We start from the raw sequence: 17,602 nt of genomic DNA on the forward strand, positions 1-17,602 counted from the left end.
TTTATTCTTGAGTGGCATGGTACTTAAGTATAAAATTATTTGGGTGTATGTTTTACTTGGGGACTTTGCAGGATTGCTTCATGTCCTCCAGAGCAGTACTTCTTAAATGATCTGTGTTAAAGGGTCAGTCTTTTGCTTGTTTTATGTTTTTATTTTTATTTCTAGTCCACTGGGATCAGATACTTCTGTAAATATAATAGAAATAAATAACTAGAAAATAAAATGAAAAAAAGAGAAGACATACAAAATACAAGCCCACATTTTTTATTATTAGATTGAACAGACCTAAAAGTACTCTGTCTAATTGGTATAAAAGTTTCTAAACACATACTCTGGATGTCTGTCTTTGTCTCATCAGGAACTGGAAACATTTGGCGGCCAGCTCCAGTGCATGGCCCTCTTTGTGGAGCACTGTTCTAGAGTTAAGTAGGTACTGTAGATGTCTGGGGCCAGTTTGATTTTGACCACCCAACAGTTGACTTGATCTTTTTCCTGAATGCTTAAAAGGAAGTAAATATTTTGAGATCTTATATTTCTGAAAATACCTTTATGCTGATACTTGATTTATAACCTATACAGATGATAGAATTCTAGGTTGGGAATATCTTTCCTTCAGGGTTTGGAAGGCAGTGCTCCATTTTCTTCTGTCTTCATTATAGCTGTTGAGAAGTTCAAGTTCAGCAAGTTCATTCTTGATCTCTTATGTGTGACTTGTGACTTGTTTAATCCCTCTGTCAGTTATTTAGAATCTTTATTCTAATCTTTATTCTATCACATGTCATGATGATCTATCTGATGTAAGTCTGTTTTATTTTATTTTGCTTGGTGTTAGGTAAATCCTTTCAAACTGGAAACTCATGTTCTTGAGTTCTGAGAAATTTCCCAGATTATGTCCCTATTGCCAAAGAATGAAAAACCAAGTCTCACATGATCTTAGGGCCGAGTACAACCCAGTTCTTGCTTAGTGATCTTCTGGAGTTGTCTTTGTTTTCTTTGAGTTTAACTCTTCCCTTTCCTTTAAAGCACTTCTTAATACCTTTTATTTAGGAAAATTTCAAGCATACACAAGAGCAGAGAGAACAGTATACTAAGAACCTCCTGCACCCACACCCAGCTTCATCAGTCATCAGTACGAGGCTAATTTTGTTTCCCCTGTACCCTGTACCCCAACCTCCAATCTGGACATTATATAGTTCTACCTGGAAACACTTCTCTATGTATCTTAAGAGATAAGGCCTTAAAAAAAAACATGATCACGATACTATTAAAATACCTAAAACATAAACAGTTTTTTAATGTTACGTAGCATGCAGTTAGTGTTCAGTGTTTCTCTGGTTACCTCATAAATGCCAGTTTATAATTGGTCTGTTCAAATCAGGATCCATAGAGGCTTTACACATGGCAATTGGTTGATATCTTTAATCTTTTATTCATTGAAGAAACAGTCATTTGTCTGATAGAAATTTCCATATTCTGAATTTGGTTGATTGCATCCTATAGTGTCAGCTAACATTTATTCTATCCCCTGTAGTTCTTGGAAAGTAGAGGCATCCCCAGAATCAAGTTCAGTTTTAGGAGCAACACTCTTCTGTAAGTTGTGTGGTCTGTTTCCTTTTATATCACATCAAAAGGCAGATAATGTCTGGCTGTTCACTTAGTGTGTTATAAGATTGGTTGTGTGTTCAGGTCATATAAGTATAGGCCAGCCTATACCATCCATTATAAAGTGCTATGTCACTGTTTCTTCTAATGATTTCAGCGGTAATTGATGATCATTGCCTAGAGTTATAAGGGTTTAAAAATTCCTGTCATCGCTCATGCATTTATTAGCTGCGATTCTTTAAAGAAGAACTTTGTTTCATCAACTGTTGACTTAACCGTGTTACAGTTCATCTGGGAAGTCAAGATAAATGTTTAATTCTTCCCCTCTTATTGTTTGTTTTCAGCCTGTTTTCAGAATAATGATTCGGTACCCCAGCAACTTACAGAATTGACTTATCAGGGTCATTGTTCTTTTATTTTTAATATCACTATGAAAATATGTATTTTAAAAATTTAGTTTTTTTTAGTTAATTGAAATTATTCTTTTTGGTATAGCACTTTTTGAATTTGATTTAATTTTTACAATATGATGGAAGTTGTAGGTAGGGTGCCCATATAATTTTAATCCAAACCAGAATACTTTCTGAGAGTAAAAGGGGGCACTAACTAGATGGAACTCCAGGACAGCAGATGTAAACTGGGACTGTCCTGGGCAAACGGGTGTATGGGTACCCTGGAGGAATGTGGGTTGTTAGGGGAAAATTCGCATTTTTTCCTCAAATTTTTCATCTTTACTGAAGTACAATAATTTATGTACAATAAGTTGCATGTATTTAAAATTACAGTTTGGTAAGTTTTGATGTGAAACCATCTACTCATGAAACCATCACCACAATTAAGAATATGAACATATCCAGTACCCCCAAAAGTTTCCTCCTCTACCATTATCCTATATTCCTCCATCCCCAAAGGCCGCAGATAACCACTGATCTGCTTTCTGTCACTATAGATTAGTTTGCATTTTCTAGAATTTTACATAAAGGAATTATACAGTATATAGTATTTTTTGAGGGGATGTGTGTCTAGCTTCTTTTACTTAGCATAAATATTTTTGATGTTTTTCCATGTTTAAGTGTTTGTATCATTAGTTTATTTCTTTTTATTCCTGAATAATACTGTGTTGTATGGATATATTTTCACCTGTTTGTAGACATTCAGGTTGCCTCCAGTTATTGCCTATTACTAATAAAGCTGCTACAAACATTTGTGTATAAGGGTTTGTATGGACTCATGTTTTTATTTCTCTTAGGTAAATACCTAGGAGTGGAGTGGCTGGATCATATGATAAATGTGTTTAACCTTACCAAACTGTTTTCCAAAGTAGCGGCATCATTTTACATTCCCACTAGCAATTTATGAGGTTCCAGTTTGTCCCCATTCTACACAACACTTATTATTATTTTTTAAATTATAGTCATCATATTAAGTGTGATGTAGTATCACATTGTGGTTTTGATTTGCATTTCCTTTGATTGCTAATGATGTTGAACATCTTTCCATGTGCTTATTGGCTATTTGTATATCTTCTTTGGAGAGATGTCTATTCACTTCCTTTGCCATTTTTCAGTTGGTCTAATTCTTTTTATTGTTGAGTTGTAAGTATTCTTATGTATTGTGGATGCTGCTCCTTTACCAGATACACGATTTGCAAACATTTTCTTGTTCTTGGGTTGTCTTTCCAGTTTCTTGGTGGTGTCTCTTGCAAAACAAAAGTTTTTAATTTTGATTAAGTCCAATTTATTTTTTCTTTTGTTGCTTATGATAAGGGTGTCTTTTGAAGAAAAGTTTAAAATTTTGATTTCCAATTTATTGGGTTTTTTTTTTATACTTTGTGCTTTTTAAGTCCTATTTAAGAAATCTTTGCCAAATCCAATCATTATTATTTTCTCCTGTGTTTTCTTCTAGAAGTTTTATAGTTTTAGCTCTTAGATTTAGGTCTATGATCCATTTTGGCTTAGCTTTTCTTTTTCTTTTTTCTTGTTTTTTTTTTTTTTTTTTTTGGCTGTGCTGCATGGCATGTGGAATCTTAATTCCCTGACCAGGGATTGAACCCATGCCCCCTGCATTGGAAGCATGGAGTCTTAACCACTGGACCGGGAGGGAAGTCCTTGCTTAGTTTTTAAATATGATATGAAATAGGGTCAGGCTTTTGAACCTTTTAAAATCAGTTTTCCAGTATCTGCAAAAAGTCCTGCTAAGATTTTAATTGAAATTGTGTTGAATTTATAGATAAAATTGGAAAGAATTGACATTTAATAATACTGAGTTTTATAATCCATAGCCATGGTATATCTCTCCAGTTATTAAGTCATCTTTAATTTTTCTCTATATGACATTTTGTAATTTTCAGTGTACTGGGGTTATATGTCTCTTGTCAGATTTATTCCTAAATATTTTATATTTTTAATGCTATTTTAAACTGTTATATTTCACATTTCAGTTTCTGATTATTTATTGCTAGTCTGTAACAGTAGAATTGATTTTGTATATTATCTTTTATACTTGATAAGCTTATTTATTTAACAGCTTTTTTGAAGATTTTCTTAGGACTTTCTATATACATGATCATGTCTGTGAGTAGAAGTTTTAATGTTTCCTTTCTAATCTGTGCCTTTTATTTCTTGTCTTATCAAAGTGGCTAGAATCCCTGGTCAGTGCTGAGTAGAAATGGTAAGCGTAGACATCCTTGCTTTATTCCAGCCTCAGGAAGAATGCATTCAGTCTTTCATCAGTGGTGTTAGCTGTAAGTTTTTCTTAGGTGCCCTTTATTAGGTTATGGAAGTCTCCTTCTATTCCTAGTTTTCTGAGATTCTTTATCACAAATGGATGTTTGATTTTTGTCAAGGGCTTTTTTTCTGCATCTAATGAGATCATTTTCTTTTTTAGATTTTTAATATGGTGCATTGCACTGATTGAATTCAAACATTAAAGCAACCTTGCATATCTGGGGTCAACTACACTTGGTCATGATGTATTACCGTCTTTATATATGTGTTTTTGATTGACTAAAGTTTTGTTAATAATTTTGAGTTTGTGTTCATGAAGTATATTGGTGTTTAGTTTTCTTATAATTTTTTTCTGGTTTTGATATTGGAGTAATGTTTGCCTAATGAAATGAAGTGGGAATTATACCCTCCTTTCTGTTTTTTGGAAGAATTTGTACAGAATTGGTATTGTTCCACTGTTTTCTAATTTCCAGTGAGAAATCTGGTATCATTCTTACCTTTGTTCTTCTGTGTCTTTTTTCCCTCTGGTTTCTTTTAAGATTTTTCTCTTTATCAACTGATCTTCAAATAATTTTATTATAATGTATCTTATAGTTTTCTTCATTTCTTGTGCATGGGGTTCACTGAGCTTCTTTTATCTTTGAATGTAATTTTAGAAAATTTTAACCATTATTTTTTCAAAAAATTTTCTTCCCCCTCCCCCCTTTCGGGGGTCCATTTTCATGTATTTAGGCCCTTTGGTGTTTCATTTTGGATAGTTTCTAAGGCTGTGCCTTCGAGTACACCAATGTTTTTTTGTTTTCTGTAGTGTCTGAACTGCTGTTAGTCACATCAAGGGTATTTTTCATTTCAGACAATTAAAAAATCTTTATAGGTTTGATTTGGGTCTTTTTATATTTTCCATGGCTTTCCTTAGGCTCATGCTTTCCTCTACCTTCTGGAACATATGGAATATAGTTATAATAAAATGGCTTGAATGTTTTTGCCTACTGATTATATTATCTCTGTCATTTCTGAGTTGGTTTGAATTGATTGATTTTTTTTTTTCTCTAATCATGGGTCATGTTTTCTTGTTTCTTTGCATACCTGGTTATATTTGATTCAGTGCTGGCAGTGTGATTTTTACCTTGTTGTATACTGGATATTTTTTATTCCTTTACCTATTTTTGAGCTTTGTTCTAAGATACAGTTAAGTTACTTGGCTAATGTTTGATACTCTTGAGCAGGAGTTGGCCAATGACAGTTTGCAGGCCAAATCTGGCCATGCCTGTTCATTTCTTTTCGGGTTTATGGTTGCTTTTGTGCTGCAGCAATAGAATAGTCATGACAGAGAGAATGGATGGCCTGCCAAGCTCAAAATATTTACTGGCTGATCCCTTATAGTCCCTTGCTTTTGAAGGCTTAACTTTAAGCCTTTTGGAGGACCAGAGCAGCCTTGGGGTAGGGCTGATTTCTTCCCACTCCTGAGGCTGTATGTCCTGAGCACCCTACCTCATCCTTGTGGATTCAGAGGTTTCTCACTCTGGGCCCTGGGTGATTGTTCTACCTGCTCATTTCCAGCAGTCCTCTCTCTCTTGGTAGGTAGTCTTTTCACGCACCTGCTAATCAGTGCTCAGCATAGGCTGGAGGGGAATCTCAGCAGGCCTTGGAGCACTAGCTCAGTGTCTGCTGTCTGCCTTCCGTGTACTCCATGCGTACCATCCAGTGCTCTGCCTTGTGGATCCAGCTGCCTTGGCCTCCACGATTTCTCAGCTCTGCCTCATCAACTTGTTGTGCTATGTTTGGGGCCTCCATCCTGTGCAGCCACCTCTCCACAGGCAGGAAGCTGAGCAGCTGTACTGCTCACTCATCTCTTGCCTTCTCTCGGCGTTCACTGTTTGGGCTGCCGGTTGTCCAACATCTTTTTTTTTTCCTACTTTTTTCTTTTGTCCAATATCTTAAAACTGTAGTTTCATATATTTTATCAACTTTTTGAGGGCCAGGATGGTAAATCTGGTCTCTCTTGCTTTTTCGTGGCTGAATGTGGAAGTCTTCAACAATGAACAGCTACTAATGAATGGTAATAGTAGTAAATTCAGTGTGTCTGTTGCCAAGGAGGGTGCTAGTTCCTTCCACTTGCATCTCATGTCTTAGGGGCCCTTTTCTCTACTGACACTCTTACTTTGAATTACTATTAAAGTTTTTTCTAGTATCATGCTCCTTTTTCTTTCCAGTCATAGATAAAGCTGTCAAAAGAACAGTTATCATAGAAATAGAAACATTTAAATTACCAGCATGATGAGCTTATTTCTTGCCATCGCCATTCAGAATATCTATTTCTCACTGCCTTGGGTGCTTTGAAGTGAAACTGTGCTTATATACAGAAAGTTTTAATACCCACTTTGATTCTATGTTAAGTTCACAGTTTTTACAGTGCAGTTCAGAGTTTAGTTCAGCTGAAATCATATGAATGTTCTCAAACTCTAAGAATCCTTTAGTGCACTATTTGACATGCTTAGATCTAGACATTTCTGACCCTCTATGAGCCATGATAATCTTACTTATTTTTCTTTTGTTTTCTTACTCTGCTTTCTTTTTTTTAATTTTTAAATTTTTAAAAATTTATTTATTTATTTTTGGCTGCTTTGGGTCTTCATTGTTGTGTGTGGGCTTTCTCTAGTTGTGGTGAGCGGGGGCTACTCTTCGTTGTGGCGCGTGGGCTTCTCATTGTGGTGGCTTCTCTTGTTGCGAAGCAGAGGCTCTAGGCACATGGGCTTCAGTAGTTGTGGCTCGCGAGTTCTAGAATACAGGCTCAGTAGTTGTGGCTCATGGGCTTTGTTGCTCTGCGGCATGTGGGATCTTCCTGGACCAGGGCTCGAACCCATGTCCCCTGCATTGGCAGGCGGATTCTTAACCACTGTGCCACCAGGGAAGTCCATCTTACTGTGAATTCTTAGCTGGATTGCATATACAAAATCAGCAGTTTTAAAAGCGTACTGTGATTGTCTTCTCTCTTTAATCATCAGTAATAAAATGAAAAGAGAGGGGAAAAAAACCCCAAAGTAGTGACTTTGAAATCAGATATAAAGATGACTTGAAAGGGATCAAATAGGCTATCTGGTGTCGTATTTCTTAAGGCTTTGATTATTGTTTTGCTGCTTTGGGGGTGAGCTTCTCAGAACTGCCTCCATCAGTACTGCTAAGAATAGAGGAGCTTTGTGGGAACATTTTTTCTTTTAGGAGGTAATTTTTCTTGCTACGTATGCCATAAGAAATTGAAGAATGATCTTAATTTCTCATTTGAAAATGACTGTCTTACTGAGCCAGACCGTTTAACACCTCCAAGTTAGAACACATGGATTTGTCAATAAATTTAAAGGTGATAGTAGTCTCCATTACTACTAAGTTGTTTGAATAATATATTATATTCACATTTTAAATGGATATTGATCTTCAGCCAGTGACTAAATTGGAGCATCTCAATTTTTAAGAAATCGCTGATTCTTTTCCACTTTGTAGGTATGCAGCCAGACATAAATCCTAGCCAACATTCCATAGATTGTTTTGTACCTTTGCTTCTTCGTGCAGTACTCTTTAGGAAGTAATAATACTTTTTGCATGTTAAACCTGGCGAAAATCAATTGTCTTTAAAGCAACAAACTTAAAATGTATTCCTTTGTGTTTTGTTGTGTCTTGAAGGTACTTGAAGTTTATTGAGTTGCCCTTGTCTCAGAGAAAGTTTTGTCAAAGATGTCAGCAGTTGCTGTTGCCAGATGATGAGGAAAAGCATCGCAAGCATCAGATAGTGGGTGATATTTCTATCACCCAGTTAAAAAGGCCCAGTCAACTCCTTTATCCATTGGAAAACAAGAAGACAAATGCCCAGTATTTGTTTGCTGATAGGAGCTGTCTGTTCTTGATAGACCTACTCTCTACCCTTGGGTTCAGAAGAGTACTGTGTGTTGGGACACCAAGGTATGTTATATGGTATTTTAAACATTCTCCTATCACCACTATTTAAACTGTAAGAAAATTTATTAAGTAGTTATTTATTGGATTGGCCAAAAAGTTCGTTCAGGTTTTTCCGTAAGATGTGGAAAACCCAAATGAACTTTTTGTCCAACCCAGTACTATGTGCAGGTTACGACATGAAGCTTCAAGTATACAAAGGAAATATAAAGCATGGTCCCTCTCTGAGGAGTTTGTAATCTTTATTCCATTTGAGAGAAATCTTTATAGATTTCTGATATATGATAGCAGATTCTTTCTGATTTGATTCTTAAGTTATTTATTATTTTAGAGTTTTCTGTTTCAGGTGAGATCCATCCACTGTTTTAAAAATATTGGTGAAATTTAAACCGTGCTTATACTTGCCAAATTTTCTTCAGTGTTTCACTGAAATATTAGAAATATCAGGAGAACATTGATGGGTTTTTTGTTTGCTTGTTATCTATGGCATTTGTAATTTCTTATTAAATTTGCTTTCACTAATTGCTTTAGGTTGCATGAGCTGATCAGGTTGAAAGCATCAGGTGACAAGAAGTCTAACATTAAAAGCCTTTTATTGGATATTGATTTTCGGTAGGTTTACAAAGTATAATATTTATTCTCCTTCATTGTGTTCTGTTTCTTTTTAATGTTTTCGTCTTATTAATCCTATTACAATCCTTTACTTAACATTTAGAAGTAGTGATTGGTTATAAGGTATCATTTTAGTCATATAGACTCAACATGTAATCTTCCATATTTTAAACAGGGAGATGGTAGATTTCTCCTTTTGCTAGTGTGCTTCCTAAATTTTCTCTGTGAATATGTCTAGTTGTCTTTGGCTTATAATTTAGAGATACATTTCAATTGAGTGAAATTTCTTCTAATATACTTATTTTTCAAGGGTAATTCCAAATTTCCTCCAGAATTTTGTTTCATCATGATGTTTTAAGTGTGATAAGACATGTATTTTAATATTTTTACTGGATGATGTGCATACTGTCTTTCACTGGACATGACCTGAAGTGGAGGGAGTGCTAACTAGGAAATAGAAAAGTCCTGAGGCAGAGGATAAACAAACAGATAAGCTTTGTGGGAGAGGGTCAGAATTAAATGGCACCTGATGTGTTGGAACAAACAGGTGAGACAGTGGACCACATCTTGAGTCCCCCCTCTGGTGGTAATTGAGAAGATACAGACGTTTGATTTACAACACAGGATGGCAAATGTGTCCATCCTCAGACTCTCTGATTCTGTAAACTTGAAGTACTCTTCCTAGTTTCTGTGATTGTTTGATTTCCAGGAGTTCACGGTGAGTCTGTAAGACACCGTGTTCTTAGTATATTTTACTTGTTCTTGAGTGTATTGAAGGAATCGGGCTTTGAGTTTCTTTTTATTTAATCTGATAGAGTCTATTTGGCCAATATTCCAGCATTTGTTGGATTCTCTCTAGTATTATTACTCAGGTTCTCTATGAAATTACATATGCTTTTTCTCCCTAAAAACAGGCAGACAGATTTTTAAAGTGTAGAAAGTCACAATAAAAAGTACAGCTTTCATTATTTATTTTTCTTTAGATTTCCAAGTCAACTTTAGTTTATCTAATATAAGCATGTATGTTTCTCAGAAATAACCCACACCTTCTGTAACCCTCATCCCTTATTAACAGGACTAGCACACACTTTACAAATACCTGCTTGATGTGAGTAATCCTCGGGAAAATGGAATTCCATAAGTGATAATATGGACTTCTTCTTAAACTCAAATTCTTTTTTTAAATTGAGTTATAATTCACTAAAATTTACCATTTTAAAGTGTATATTTCAGCAGTTTTTGGTATATTCACTAGGTTTTGCAGCCATCACCCATGATTCCAGAACATTTTTAATCACACTACAAAGAAACTCCTTACTTCCCCTAATAACCACTAATCTGCTTTCTGTCTCCATGGATTTGTCTATTCTGGATGTTTTATATAAATGGAATCATACAATGTGTGACCTTTATGTCTGGCCTCTTTCACTTTAGCATAATGTTTTCAAAATTCCTCCATATCATAGCATATAACTGTACTTCCTTTTATGGTTGTATAATATCCCATTGTATGAATATCTCAGTTTCTTTTTTAACTACCATGTTTCTTTCCTAAAGTATTATTGTTAAATTATTATAAATGTATTATTTTAAAGGTAGAAATTTAACTTTTGAGGTCTTATAATAACAATATTAACAATAACTAGTATTCAGTGAATACTTGTCACGTGTCAAACCCTATTCTAAATCCTTTGATCCTCACAATAGACCTATAGGGTAGATACTATTAACATTCTCCTTTTCCTCAGAATAGAAAACTGAGATACAAAGAAATTAAATAACTTGACCAAAGTCACAGTTTATAAATGTCCAGCTCAGGATTCAACCCCAGTCAGTCTGGCCCCCAAAATTAAATTATCCTCTGGAAATAACTTTGCTTTTGGAAGTGTATATAAGCCTTTCTTATATAGCCTATATTTCTCTCTTGTCATCCTTCTAGCTTTCCCCTTTTCCACCTATCCCCCTGCTTTGTTCCACAACAGTTTTCAAATGCGTTAATAACTGGTTTCCAGGGTATTCATGTATTTAGAGTCAGGCATTCATATTAGTCAGGAATCTTTCTTTCATTAGAGGCCCAGAAATCCATTTATGTCACTGCGAATGTATTGGCTCACACTGCTGGAGTCTAGGGTATAACAGGCTTCAGTCCAGTTGAGATCCTGGGCCTCACATAATTTTTTAGAGCTCTGTCTTTCTCTCTCTACCTCTCATTCTGTGTTTCTCTCTGTACTGGCCTTATTCTGCAGACAGCTTCCTTCATTCTGCCAAGGACTTTGGTGGGCAGCAGCTTTAAACTTACATAGTCTCAGCTGAACTGCCCAGTAGGAAAAGAATCTTTCCTGAGAGCTCCAGCAGCAAAACTCCAGTGAGTACTCTGCCTACCTCGCCTGGGGTTACATAGCCATTCCAGAACCATTACCGTAGCCTGGCAGATAGGGTGCTATGGAGTGGGTTCTCCATAGGAAATAGGTGTTTGACTGAAACGAGGGGAGATATAAGTGCTAGAAAGACAAAAAAAAAAAAAAAAAAAAAGATGTCCACAACTGAATTATTCAAGACAATATATGTCAGTTGTCAGCAGCACATACATTTTCATCTCTCTTGGGTATTGTATTAATCTGCTAGGGCTGCCATAACAAAATACCACAGACTGGGTGTGTTAAACCCCAGAAATTTAGAAATTTATTTTCCCACAGTTTTGGAGGCTAGAAGTCGAAGATAAGGGTGTCAGTAGGTTTGGTTTCTTTTTTTAAAAAATTATTTTATTATTTATTTATTTATTTTTGGCTGTGTTGGGTCTTTGTTGCTGTGCGCGGGCTTTCTCTAGTTGTGGAGAGCAGGGGCTACTCTTTGTTGTGGTGTGTGGGCTTCTCATTGCGGTGGCTTCACTTGTTGCAGAGCATGGGCTCTAGGTGTGCAGGCTTCAGTAGTTGTGGCACACTGCCTCAGTAGTTGTGGCTCGCAAGCTCTAGAGCACAGGGTCAGTAGTTGTGGCGCATGGGCTTAGTTGCTCCACGGCATGTGGGATCTTCCCAGACCAGAGCTCGAACCTGTGTCCCCTGCATTGGCAGGTGGATTCTTAACCACTTGTGCCACCAGGGAAGTCCCAGGTTTGGTTTCTTCTGAGATCTCTCTCCTTGGCTTGTGGATAGCTGCCTTCTAACTGTGTCATCACATGGTGTTTTCTGTGTGTATGCACATCCCTGGTATCTCTTTATGTGTCCAGATTTCCTCCTCTTATAAAGACACCAGTCGTATGCATTGGGGCCCACCCTAATTACTTCTTTTTAACTTAGTCACCTCTTAGTACACCTGAAACTAACATAACATTGTACATCAATCATATTTCAATTAAAAAATTTTTTTAAAGGATAAATGCTTAAAAATTAATTTAATTACCTCTTTAAGGGCCCTCTCTCCAAATATAGTTACCTTTTGAGAGACTGAGGGATCAGTGCTTCAGCATATGAATTAGTTGGGGGGACACAACCTAGGCCATAACAGGTTTATACCTAGGAGTAGAATTGCTTGGTCATGTGGTATTCTATGTTTAACTTCTTGAGGGACTCCCAAACTGTTTTCCAAGGTGACTGTACTGTTTTACTTTACCAACAGCAATGTATGAGAGTTCCAATTTCTCCACATCTTTGTTAACACTTGTTATTCTCTGTCTTTTTGAAGTAGTGTCTCATTGTGGTTTGTTTTGCATTTTATTGGTGGCTAATGTTGTTGAGCATCTTTTCATGTGCTTATGGCCAATTGTTTATCTTTTTGGAGAAATGTCTATTCAGTCCTTTGCCCATTTTTAAAATTGGTTATTTGTCTTGTTGAAAGAGTTCTCAATATATTCTGGATACTAGACCCCTATCAGATATATGATTCATAAATATTTTCTCCCATTCTTTGTGTTTTTTCACTTTTGATGGAGTCCAATCATTCTGTTTTCTTTGGTTGCTTGTGTTTTAGGTGTCATACCAAGAAACTATTGCCTAATTCAAAGTCATGAATATTTACACTTGTTTTCTTCTAAGAGTTTTTAATTTTAGCTCTTACATTTAGGTCATTGATTTCTTTTGAGTAATTTTTATATATGGTGTGAGGTAGGGGTCTAACTTTATTCTTTGCATGTGGATATCCAGTTACCTTGGCACCATTTGTTAAAATGATTATTCTTTTCCCATTGAATGGTCTTGGAACCTTATTGAAAACCAAACGACCATAAATGTATGGATTTATTTGTAGACTCTAAATTCTATTCCATTGATCTATGTCTGTCCTTATGCCAGTCCCACGCAATCTTGATTATTGTTGCTTTGTAGTGAGTTTTGAAATTGCAAAATGTGAGTCTTTCAACTTAATTCTCTTTCAAGATTGTTTTGGCTACTGTGGGTTCCTTGCACTTCTGTATGAATTTTAGAATTACCTTCTCAGTTTCTACAAAAAAGCCAACTGGCCTTTCTATAGGGATTGCATTGAATTTATAGATCAATTTGAGGAGTATTTTCATCTTAATATTAAGTGTTCTGGTTCATGAATATGAGATGTCTTTCCATTTATTTAGATATTCTTTAAGTTCTTTAAACAGTATTTTGTAGTTTTCAGTGTGCAGGATGTGTACTTCTTTTGTTAAGTTTGTTCCTAAACACTTTATTCTTTTTGTTGCTATTGTAAATAAATTGTTTTTAAAAATTTTATTATCTATTGTTCATTGCTACTGCCCTGTTTACTTGTTTTTTAAAAAATTGCAATAAAATACACATAGTAAATATAAAATTTACCATGTTAACCATTTTTTAAGTGTATAGTTCAGTAGTGTTAAGTAAGTGAAGTACGTTCATATCGTTGCACACATTCTCCAGAACTCTTTGCATCTTACCTGATGTACTTTTTTTTTTTTTTTTTTTTTGTGGTACGCGGGCCTCTCACTGCTGTGGCCTCTCCTGTTGCGGAGCACAGGCTCCGGATGCGCAGGCTCAGCGGCCATGGCTGATGGGCCCAGCCGCTCGGCGGCACGTGGGATCATCCCGGACCGGGACACAAACCCGCGTCCCCTGCATTGGCAGGTGGACTCCCAACCACTGCGCCACCAGGGAAGCCCACCTGATGTACTTTTAATTTGAAAGATTTATATGGCCCTTTAACTCTTTTGCCTTAAATGCCACGCCTTGTAGTTTTACCTTTCTTGAGCCTGTAGTTCAAATCCCCTGGTCAGAATAGCGAGTAGGGGATGTGGATAAAGTTGTTTTATAACCTATGGAATACACAGATGCTTTTTTTCTTTTTGTCTGTAAACCTGTGTGTGTGTGTTGCAGACAAAAGCTGAAGGTATAGTACTGTGGTATCCTAGCATGGCTTCCTTGATAGCTACTCTGTTTCTTAGTCAGTTCTGTAAAAGGTCAACATTGGGTGCTAAGATATAGCTGGTTTATTGACATATGTTTGTAGCCAGAATGAACTCAGCCTGTTGCCTGTATTTACACTATAATGGAGTGTGGGGTTGGTTCAGATTTCTCACAAGGACCACAGTTAAATCAGGGAAACATTCCTTTGTGGTATAAAGTGGTACTGAATAGTTCCTTCTGGCACTTTGACTTTGGCTTGTTGTTGCCCTACGTAAGGTCTGTGCAAGGCTGCAGAGAACTGCCTCAACTCCAGGGCTGTATGTAGATGTGTGGTAAATGTCCTTTTCTGGGGGTCTAAGATATGAAGTTAACATTTGCTAAGATGGATTTCTATACGCTCTAATTTTAGCATGAAAGATATGAAACTCTGTTTGGCAAACTATCATCCAAATAAAGTTGTATCAAAAAATGTATTTCTTAGGCTCATTTCATGAACTAGTTTTATTCAGCTCTTGATTACATTTCCTTTGTGTAGAACATGTTTCATACTTGGTAACTGACTCTGATTTAAAGAGAATGAATGGCCAAATTAAATGAATGTCCTTTTGAGCAGTTTTCAAGTGCATGCATTTCTGATTGGTTTTGTTTGCCTTATTCAATGGAGAGAATAATTCTTTGTGGCCAATTTTATTCTAAGAGGGTGATGTTGAGTGATTTTTCATAATTTAAAATATGAATAATTATGCTTCCTTGTTTGTGTTTGATGGAAACTTAGAGCTGAAATCTTGGCTTTTTTCTCTCTCTGGCTCTGCCCACTGCTGCCCAGAACATTTTGGATGAGTGTGCTATGCTGAATTTTACGTAAATAAATTTTTTTTTTAATTTAAAAAAATGACTATTGCATCATGAAGCAATGAAAATAAATGGAGGGGGGTAGAAATATATTTCAAAAGAGATTGTATTTTCCCTTGCCCACACAAAGCAATGCAAGAGCGAAGAACACTCTCAAATGATGGTTGATCCACAGCTGTACTAGTATTAATATATATGTGTAAATTAAGTAACTGATATAGCTATACTATCAGCTATTTGGGATTTGGTTAAAGAGGAAGACATTTGTTTATTAATGGTAATTTACATTGTCCCACCGTGTTTTGGAATGTTCCTTGGGTTACAGTACATAGTTTAAATATTTTTCAGTTATTCAAACCTTCTGTTTATTTCTTCAGTGCAAATTTGTTTTATGAAATCATCAGATGTACTAACAGTATCTTAAGTGATATTAAGGGATATTGTACTGAGAATGGGGAACAGCTGTTCTTCCATCTCCACAGAATAACAAGAAACGGATCTAGATTATAGGAGGAGATATTTTGATTGGGCATAAACATAATTCCCTAACATTAGAGTCACTGAGACATACATCTTTATAGCTGGTATTTATTAAAATAATGATACCTGACATTTCAGTATATGCTTTGTAGCTGGCATTGTATTCAGCACTTTACATACATTATCTTTATTCTTACCAAGTCCTATGAGGTATTATAGAAACTATTTTCCTATTTTGTAGATGAAGAAACAGGAGCTCAGATAGGTTAAATAACTTACTAAGATTACACAGCTAATAAGTGAGAGACCCGGAGTTTGAAACCAGACCACCTGACTCTACAGCTGTACTCTTAGCCTCAGTGTAATAGGAAGAGGATAAACTAGGCTTGTCCATTGTATTAAATACTCAGCATGGTTGGTGATCAGTTATAGACGGTCATAAATAACCGCGAGTAGAAGTAGAAGCAAAGAAGCGCCGTATCGTGATTTGGTTAAAGGAGCTGTGTAAGTAAGGATGTGTCCCTGATTTTTTCTCAGTCTTTCCACTAGGTTATGAATTCTGTAGAAGGATGGTGTGGTTCATATGTGAATTGTTTATGACAAAACTGTGGAAGTTCAAAATCCTATTGAGGTAAAAGAGGTTTCTATATTATACAAAAAAACCTCAGAAATCAGCAAGAAAGACATTAAGGCCCATAGACATAAATGGGAAAAACAGAGCTAGGCAGTACAAATAAAATTAAGGAATAAAGAAAACTCAGTTTTGTAAGAAGTCAAATACATGCAAATTTAAGCCATAATGTGGTATGAATTTTGCCTAGTAAATTAGTGAAAATTTATAAAATGTTAATACCCAAAGCTGGTACTCTCATTCATTACTGACTGCATTTTAAAGTAGTATGTTAGAAGAAAAAAATGATTCAATCAGTAAATAAATATCCTCTTTCCTGGCACTAATTCAGTATATATGAAATACATGTACTTCTTTTCTCTTACATATTGAGAAGCATATTTTATTAAGCTAATTCACAATAGACAAGAAAAACTCTGTATTAAATACCTTTTTTTGTTAACCACGGAAGAAAATAATTAACAGCTGTTGAGAAGAAATGTTGATTCAATATTTTCCTTAAAATTATTAACTATGAGAGATGTATTTTAATTGCCAGCCCATCTCAAGCTTAAGTTGCATAATAATCTATCAGGAACATGATTATTTATGTAGAATCTTCTGGTCCATAGGAACCAGGAGATGATATGTGTTTTTTATATATAAGTGTTCTGTAGTTTCGCCACTGGCTTATTAAACTTGGGACCATAATTTAAGTTTGTTATTCATCCACTGTTGCTGACTTCTTGAGATTTTGGGAAAGTATTCTTTATTTTAAAAAACTAAAGGATGATGAAATTGATTTTATTAAAGGTGTGATTTCATAGTTTTAAAATTTAGTTTACATTTATTTATTTATTTATTTATGTATAACAATGACCAGACAAGTAACTGCAGTAATAAACAAATTATCTTACAGGTATTCACAGTTTTATATGGAAGATAGTTTTTGCCATTACAACATGTTTAACCATCACTTCTTTGATGGAAAGGTAAGAATTATGACAGTTATCTCTTTCTTTTATTGTATTTCCTTCATTATTTTTCTAGGGTCCCTCAAGAGCAAATGGTGGCTTTTTTACCATTTATTGATATCTATTTTTGTTCATTCACTGAGTGTGTATTGAGCACCTAGAGGTGATCATGTTATTCATCTTTCATGACTTTTCACTGCTTCTTGGGTGAAGAGCCACTTTCTCACCAAGACTCACGTAGCTTTTTGTGATCTGACCCCTGCCACTCTCCAGCCTGTCCTCTCCCTGTTCCTGCTTTGCTGTTCGTGTTCAGGACATATGACCTTCATCTCAAACTGGCCTTTCCACCACAGGGGCTTTTGCCCATGCTGTTCCCTCCACCTTCTACTCTCTCTTTGCCTTGTCCATATCACCTCATCCTTCAGAACCCTGTTCCAAGTCACTTTCTTTAGCCTC

At 35.8% G+C, this 17,602-nt stretch overlaps 1 protein-coding gene across 1 annotated transcript in view; it reads left to right on the forward strand.

Moving 5' to 3' along the window:
* ZCCHC4 (zinc finger CCHC-type containing 4) overlaps window positions 1-17,602 on the forward strand; it is a 53,269-nt gene that overhangs the window by 14,948 nt on the left and 20,719 nt on the right. Inside the window, 3 exon segments of the mRNA XM_082611391.1 lie at window positions 8,007-8,282; window positions 8,808-8,888; window positions 17,092-17,164. Coding sequence (XP_082467517.1) covers window positions 8,007-8,282; window positions 8,808-8,888; window positions 17,092-17,164 — 430 coding nt within the window.

The sequence above is a fragment of the Mesoplodon mirus genome (assembly GCF_964341445.2).
Source record: "Mesoplodon mirus genome assembly, chromosome: 2".
NCBI lineage: Eukaryota > Metazoa > Chordata > Mammalia > Artiodactyla > Ziphiidae > Mesoplodon > Mesoplodon mirus.